Source organism: Pinus tabuliformis, chromosome 5_2 (genome assembly GCF_031772625.1).
Source record: "Pinus tabuliformis cultivar Carrire ecotype Pingquan chromosome 5_2, CPIR1, whole genome shotgun sequence".
Lineage (NCBI taxonomy): Eukaryota > Viridiplantae > Streptophyta > Pinopsida > Pinales > Pinaceae > Pinus > Pinus tabuliformis.
In genome coordinates, this window is record NC_142306.1 from 1,123,116,976 (window position 1) to 1,123,125,503 (window position 8,528).

At 29.4% G+C, this 8,528-nt stretch overlaps 1 protein-coding gene across 2 annotated transcripts; it reads left to right on the top strand.

The window, feature by feature from the left end:
• Window positions 1-2,446: 2,446 nt before the first annotated feature.
• LOC149163164 (uncharacterized) lies at window positions 2,447-4,378 on the top strand. Of its 2 annotated transcripts, XM_089435957.1 has the most exons (4): window positions 2,447-2,772; window positions 2,934-3,349; window positions 3,515-3,631; window positions 3,723-3,848. In XM_089435957.1, the coding sequence occupies exons 1-2, from the start codon at window positions 2,449-2,451 to the stop codon at window positions 3,201-3,203; spliced, it is 594 nt and encodes a 197-aa protein (XP_089292083.1). In that variant the 5' UTR covers window positions 2,447-2,448; the 3' UTR covers window positions 3,204-3,349; window positions 3,515-3,631; window positions 3,723-3,848. The 2 variants fall into 2 exon arrangements, 1 of the variants encoding a protein (XP_089292083.1); XR_016261632.1 differs by lacking the exons at window positions 2,447-2,772; window positions 2,934-3,349 and adding an exon at window positions 4,092-4,378 and having other exon boundaries at window positions 3,433-3,631.
• The last annotated feature ends 4,150 nt before the right edge of the window (window positions 4,379-8,528 follow it).

The following is an 8,528-nucleotide window of genomic DNA, read 5'->3' on the forward strand; positions in this document are numbered from 1 at the left end:
GGACTTAAACTCTGCCGCCGCCTCCGTAGTTTACCAACTCAACCCGCGCATTAACGGTGCCGGGATCCATAAACTCCATACGCTATCGAGATTTCAACCCACGCAATTACCGGTGCCGGGATCCATAAACTCCATACGCTATCGAGATTTCAGACCCGCGAAGAAGAACACGGCAGAGCAGCCCCTGCAACCAGCGAAGAAGAACACGGCTCTGCAGCGGCGAACAGAGATTGGTGATCACGGGTAACGCTAGTACTGTTCATAGGCATTCGCCAAAGCTGAAAATGATTTGTTTAAAATCTGATGGTTTTGTTCGAGTAGTCTTCTGTACATAGAGCTAAGATTTTATACTTTCTATGCTTCTGTTTGAGGTTTAAAGTGAAATCTCGATGTAGTTCTCTGTGATGTCAAATTTGATGACGAGTCTGATGCGCATAATATGCTTTGATTCTTATACCATATGCTTTGATTCTTATAGTTCTCAATATTAATTTCACATACCATATGCTTTGATTCTTATAGGCGCAAATACAAGTCTATCAAAACAAACTCTCTTTCAAGTATATTCCAGTAGTTTGAGGTTTTATTTTCAACTTACGTATTTCATTTACCAGGCCGGGGACTTCCAACTCTTGGTTTCATCTCCTGTATGGAGGTGAATTCCCTCTACCTGAAAACCAAGACTTCCAACTCTTGGTTTCATCTCCTGTATGGATGTGAATTCTCTCTATTTGAAAACCAAATTCCGAGTTGTTTAGCTCTGCAATATGTGTTCTTGAGGTTTTATTTTCAACTTACGTATTTCATTTACCAGGCCGGGGACTTCCAAAATCTCGATGTAGTTCTCTGTGATGTCAAATTTGATGACGAGTCTGATGCGCATAATATGCTTTGATTCTTATACCATATGCTTTGATTCTTATAGTTCTCAATATTAATTTCACATACCAGATGCTTTGATTCTTATAGGCGCAAATACAAGTCTATCAAAACAAACTCTCTTTCAGGTATATTCCAGTAGTTTGAGGTTTTATTTTCAACTTACGTATTTCATTTACCAGGCCGGGGACTTCCAACTCTTGGTTTCATCTCCTGTATGGATGTGAATTCCCTCTACCTGAAAACCAAGACTTCCAACTCTTGGTTTCATCTCCTGTATGGATGTGAATTCTCTCTATTTGAAAACCAAATTCCGAGTTGTTTAGCTCTGCAATATGTGTTCTTGTTTTAAAACATTTCTTTTAATACTTTACTTAACATGTAATATTTTTAGTGTCTATGAACTCTAAATTTGGTATACAGACCCTAAGTTTCCTATATTTGAACTATTGTTATATAATGAACATAATTTCTCTGTTCCTTTTTAATTTGAACTATTTTAAATATTTTTATTGGAATTCTTAAAATATTTTTCTATTAATAATATTAATTTTTTAAATCAATATTACATAAATGTAAAGATACATATAAATTTAAATAAAAACCCGTTTCACTATTAACATTTAATTTCAAAATTTTAATATAATTTATTTTTTAAAAATCGAATAATAATCGAAGTGTTAAATCATTTACTTCAGTTTACATCTTTAAAAATGCATAACATCAGGCAGTCACAGTAACATGCTGTTGTTATTTAGCACTCCCCATTGTATTTTTAAAGCAAGCTTGGAATGGTACGATCTCCCGCTGTACGTGGCGCTTCAGCAATTTATTTTCGAACATGATTTTAAGGCGGCCGAACCAGAACGCCATGAGAATCGAACTTGGGTAAATCGGAGCGTTCTCAATTTAAATATATATAAATTAATTTCGGTAAAACCCAGAAAACTCGGATATGATCTGCATATCCTCCCTAATAATTCGCACAACACGTGGTGATAATTAGAGTATCCGCTGATAACTCGTTTATCCCCTGGAAATATTTCAGTTTTATTTAATTATCTCAAAAAAAAAAAAAAAGTTCATGTAATTTTAATTTTCGGATGTTTTTTTGTCTTCTTTAGGGTAATTATTCTCATGGAAATTTGGGACCTCTTAGAATCTTAATTTTCAAATTTGATAGTTCTTAACATTCCATGTTTCAGTGATATAATTTGCATATTTCAAATTTTAACTAACCTGTCGTAACTGTTATCAAATCAGTTCAGTTCCCCATTATTTTCAGTTTATCCATTATTCTTCGAAAATAAAATTTGTTCAAATTATGTGTCATGTTTATATTTTTATTTTGAAGGTAGATCTCATATTTATTTAGGGGTAAAAATGAGAATAATGGGTTTACTTCAATTTTATCCATGAAATCTTGGAAATATTTCAGTTTTATTTAAAAGTTGATAGTTATGGTAACCACAAAAAAATATATATGAATATTGATTTTTATTTTAAAGTGTTTTTATGATGTTTTTAACAACAATATTGTTTACATATTCATTATAAGGAAGTAAGAAAATGGAGGACAATAGACATGAATGGGAGGTAACTATCAAAGGCACCAAGCAATTGTTCATTTGTCTTGTTGGTGATTGTGCGGGAAACTTGAGTCGATCTAAGCTATCTGGCCTTAATCATCATCGGGCTACCAACCACAATCTCCCACCAATTCCTCCACGTCAAAGAGGTCGAGTAAGAGATGCAAATGCTATATGGGCGGTTAAATCTACAAGTGTAGTAAAAAGGCAAAATGCCAAAATACAATATGATTTAGATGCAAGGCTATGTCGTGCACGACAACAAGCATATAAAAGATTTGTTAATGAAGAAATTCTTTCAGCTGTAAGTATTTATTAGTATTTATTTGTATATGCTTTTTTATTAATATTGTCAATGATGAAATTCTTTCAGCTGTAAGTATTTATTAGTATTTATCTGTATATGTTTTTTATTAGTATTAATTTATTGTTGTGGACTAAATTCATTGAAACTTGTTTTCACAGTCAGTTGTTACATTTGATCAGCTTAATGATACTTCAAAGCAAAGGATTTGTGAAAAAATTCAACGTTGGGATCAAAGTCTACCTCGTAGACGTATGGAGACAATGAAGCGCATAGACATTGCTTTAAAAGAGAAAGCAAGGACTGAGGTTCCTGATGATGTGGGGGAAGAAAGATTAGATGGGCACAACTATATATTAAACTTTGATGAAACTAATCAAGACAATGACAACACAGTTGAGTCCATTTTTTTGCGTATATTAATTTTTTAGACATTTTAACATTAAATAATATTTATATTTATTATACTCATTGTTATTGATATGCGTAGCCTAATCAACAAAATTCCCCAAGTTCAAGCCACCAACTATTACGCCGCTCACCTAGATTTCAAGGTTTTCAAGGGGTTATTGGGCCAGTAAGTTTTTAATCCATATAACCTATTCCACTAAAAACATTAATATATAAATTGTTATGTTTTACCATAATGATGGGATGAGAAATGGATGTTTTGTATTATATATCGTTATCCTTGATTTGTTTTGATTATGTGTGTGTGTGTTATTTCTTATTTATGGTGCAGGTGTTCCCTTTGGAACCATCACAATCAATGAAAACCCCTTGTCGAAGTCTTAAGAAGAATGGAAATGAAATGGTTCAAATGCTAGAACCATCTTCACGTCCAATGTCACAATGCAAGGTAAGCTATTTATACTCTTGTAAATTTAGCATATTTTTACATTTAATTTTATTTGATTCATACTTATATCTATGTATAATCTAATGTTCAGAGTAATGAATATACATTTCCCAAAACACCTTTGCACATGTATGATGGTGGACATGATACTCACCAAAAATCACATTCTCCTCAACCATTGCGGCATTCACCTAGACTTCAAGATAAATTAAGAGAGGTAAGTTATATACTACATATCTTAGCTCATAATAACATTGACATATATTTTTATGACTAGTTAATGCATTTTCTTTTCATATTCGTTACATGTTCCCCATATTCTCATTATATCTATATAGATTTTGATATTTGTTGATAGCTAGTCAATGCATTGTCTTTTCATATTCGTTACATGGTCCGCATATTTTCATTATATCTATGTGGATTTTGATATTTATTGATAATGTTTTAATTTCCACAGAAAACAAAAAAGATAAATGTTGATGCTATGGTTAAAAGGACCAAAATCACGCCAAAGGACTTGAAAGCACGTGGGTTCAAGTCACGCAAACAATACATAGAGCATATATGCTCAACTAGCATTGCTCTCACTAAACCCACTAGGCTTGCTACTTTGAAGGCTAAACATTCCAGCAAGTTGTGATTGGAGGAAGTTACAAGCTTGAATCTTAGAAATAAATGTTAAATTTACCTTGTTATTGAATTTACATAATATATGTATTTACTTGATATAGCAATTGCAATTTGTGAAAGAAATATCCTCGCTGTCAAATCTTTGAAATCAACGTTGAATATTTGCAAATATACTCTGGCGAACAAGCTTGTCATTGAATTTTCTTAATATGTGGATTTGTTTGACCAACCTTCGTCTTTGAATTTGCTTATTAGATAGATTTATTTGATATTTCATTCACTCCATTTGACAGAGTTGTCAACATTGTTGTTAAATTCCCAAAAAAAATTAGATTTCGGTAAACGAGTGATATGAACCCAGCACAATTTTAATATTTTCTATTTTGTAAACGATTTTAATAAAGTGATTTTAAAATATTATTGCGAGAGTTGATAATCATCTTTTTAATTTGGGTTCAAGTTTTTTTTTCTCATTCAAGTTATTCTTTTGTAATTGTGGCCAGTATTGTGAAATGTATTATGTATATATACAAACAATTTTAATAGTTGAAAGGGTAATGATATTTTTTATTCATATTTATATAGGTATTATTTTATTTTTATTTTGAATTGTAAAATAAATTCTATAAGTAAATGGGTTATTTTGGAAATATTTTAAGAAAATGTATTTAAAAATAAATTTCTATTTGAAAAAAATTACATTATTTATATAAAAATATTTATCATATAAATCGATTATTATCAAAATATTTATGATTCAAGCAATGTTCTTAAATGGTATATTAGCTAGTTTACATTGAGTATAGCATGAAACATTTTTTTTTTTTATAAAAAAAATGTAATGTATTATAATAAATAAGATACATATGGAAATTTGGTATCCCTAAGTTAGTTAAGTGGTTAGTGAATTACTTTAAATGGTTAACTGTTTTGAATTTTATATGGCCAGTATTGTGAAATGTATTATGTATATATACAAACAATTTTAATAGTTGAAAGGGTAATGATATTTTTTATTCATATTTATATAGGTATTATTTTATTTTTATTTTGAATTGTAAAATAAATTCTATAAGTAAATGGGTTATATACAAACAATTTTAATAGTTGAAAGGGTAATGATATTTTTTATTCATATTTATATAGGTATTATTTTATTTTTATTTTGAATTGTAAAATAAATTCTATAAGTAAATGGGTTATTTTGGAAATATTTTAAGAAAATGTATTTAAAAATAAATTTTTATTTTAAAAAAATTACATTATCTATATAAAAATATTTATCATATAAATCGATTATTATCAAAATATTTATGATTCAAGCAATGTTCTTAAATGGTATATTAGCTAGTTTACATTGAGTATCACATGAAACATTTTTTATTTTTTATAAAAAAATGTAATGTATTATAATAAATAAGATACATATGGAAATTTGGTATCCCTAAGTTAGTTAAGTGGTTAGTGAATTACTTTAAATGGTTAACTGTTTTGAATTTTATATGGTTTCTATCTCCAAAACAAATGCATTTCAAGCTAATGAAATGTTACATGGTGCTAATTATTATTCTAAAAATGTTTATCCAAATGAATTTTAATTTTTATTCATATCTTTTTCCTTTTTTTCTTTTTCCTACTTTTTTAACACCCCATATAATAGGTTTTACAATGCACATTTAAATTTATTTTGAATGAGACTTCTTTTTCTTATTATTGGCTTGATTTATTTCTAAACTCTATCATAGGGAAACATAGGCAAAGTCTTCTACCCTATAAGTTGGAGAACCACATTGACCTCTATCAAGGAGGTGCTCTTCCAAATGTGTCATTTCATAAGACTACCATGATTCTCATCTCACATGATATTCATCTAGCATTTGAGATTGAGATGGATTCTTATAAACATGCCATATGGGTGGTATTAATTAAATGTTCAAGATCCATCACCAACATATGTATATATTGGTTTAAGTAGTGAACATTCACTACAATATTTACTCAAGAAATAAACTATTGTTCACAATGATAATAAGCACCTTGAAATTCCACAAACATAGAATAGCATTATGATGAATGTTACGTGAAGTCAATCACTTATTTGTTAGTATAAATTAAACATCATGATTAATTACCAAAAGGAAAGCACAAATAATGACACTGATCTCCTATCATGGTGACTATCAATTGAATTGATGATGGTTTTGCAATTTAACACTATGGTTTAAATGTTTTCAAATAAGCTTAATTGTGTCTATACTTTATATGCATATACAAATTCTATGGAATTTTATGATAACAACAAAACATGAATAACTATAAGACAACCTAGAAAAAAAAAAACATTTTGTTAAAGTTGAATTCTGTTTGTGCTACTTCAAGATTTCACATATTACCACTATTGCATGAGGAACACCATTCTCAAAAATATCAAACATGGTCAATGGGGTCTAGCATGGGTGGTTAAAGTAGTGTGTGATTTTCCTTTGTATCTAAGTTTGATTACCTATGAAGTACATGCTTGTTTCTCATGGCTAATTTGCCTCCACAAGGAACCACTTCATATGGATGGAGATCAATGCACTTTCTGGTAAATTTGGAAAAATATATCATCCCTAGCCATGATCAATTAGATTTTTTTTCTCATTTACAAGTTATATGTTAAATTTACATTCTTGGTGAATAAATTTCAAACAAATAAAATATTAGGAAACTTTGGGGTGGAGAAGAATACCATACTATAAATATATTTCTTATTTTCATAGATGACACAAATGGTAACCACATTTTTCAAATATTGTTTTCTCTGAATAACATTTAATTCAATAATTTAAAAATTGTGAAAATTTCTTGGAGTTTTATTAATGAGAAAACCGTGGGAATTAATTTTAATATATTTATTGGATGTTTGTTGACCATTAATAGGGATAATGACTATCTTATCTTAGTTGTGGATCACTTCAATGAAATTATCATGATGATACCATATAAAAAAAATACTTTTAGTCCATTATGTATAAAAATATACTTTTAATGCATTACGTCAAATACTTATTCTATGATAAGGTGTGGATGTATTTTTGTTTACCATTAATAATTGTAACATGATTATGAGAGTAGATGACACAACTAGATTTCACCAACATTGTTGTCATTAAATAACACCAATAAGAAGAAGTGTATCACATGTGAGAAATACCATTACACCAAATACTAATAATAAAAAATATAAGAAAGAAAAAAAAATGGTTTGAAGAACTTGCTCCACAAGTAGGAATGACTTAAAAGTCTTAAAAACGTGGACAAATCCATGTTCAAAACGGTATTTAAATGTGTAATTATATTTTATTTTTACTAATAGAAGGATGATACGAGTTAAGGGGAACACCCTATCGATTTAGATGAAAGAGGGATACTAAATCCGTAACTTGTACTCCAAATTGATTCAATGGGTAGTGAGGATTTATTACACTAATTAAAATACTAAACATGGCAATGATCTATTTGAGGTCTTATGTAATAAAAATCTATTTATAAGAAATATCAAATGATTAAAAATAAATATTATTGTTGAAAATATGAATCGATATACAAAATATCTAATCATAAACTTACTTTTATACATCACTCTCCTAATAGATCCTTGCCTCTAAATCTTGAGGGAAAAAGAGCAGCTCATGCTATATGGGGTCCTTTTCCTACCTTTTTCAAATTTTGTTTGTGTATGACCAATTGCACTTAACTTTAATGGATAAGAGGTTTTAAGATGACCATCAGTAACGAGGACAAATAACTCAGTATCCTATTATATTGAAGATGCTTAATATGGTGATAAGAGTAAATATTGCTCAATGCACATACTAGGAATCATATGATTAGTAATTCCATCCCACATAAATGCAAAATATAGTTGTAACAAAGAAGATAAATTTTCTTATAGAGAATGTTCAAGTTGAAAAAGCTCAAACAATCCGATTCATGGCTTTCCTCAATGATTTCTACTTGCATTTCCGCTCACAAATAGTCATGAAAAGTGTGGATTTAGATTGTGATATGAAATATATATATAATATACACAATTATAATCCCCTTATTCTTGTTGCCAAAGATTTTTATTAACTATATCTATAAGGTCATCAGAATTATTGTTTCATAGTTAGCATCAACACAACAAATGGAGTGTTATCACCAAAAAATTGATCATCTAGCCCAGTTTCCGTATATGCGCACATCTTCCGTATATGCCCAGTTTCCGTATATGCGCACA

Excerpts from the sequence above, each read along its gene's own strand:
- LOC149163164 (XM_089435957.1), top strand. The coding sequence starts at position 2,449 with ATGGAGGACAATAGACATGAATGGGAGGTAACTATCAAAGGCACCAAG. Across the intron at positions 2,773-2,933 it reads ATGAAGAAATTCTTTCAGCT|TCAGTTGTTACATTTGATCA; the intron begins GTAAGTATTTAT and ends TTGTTTTCACAG.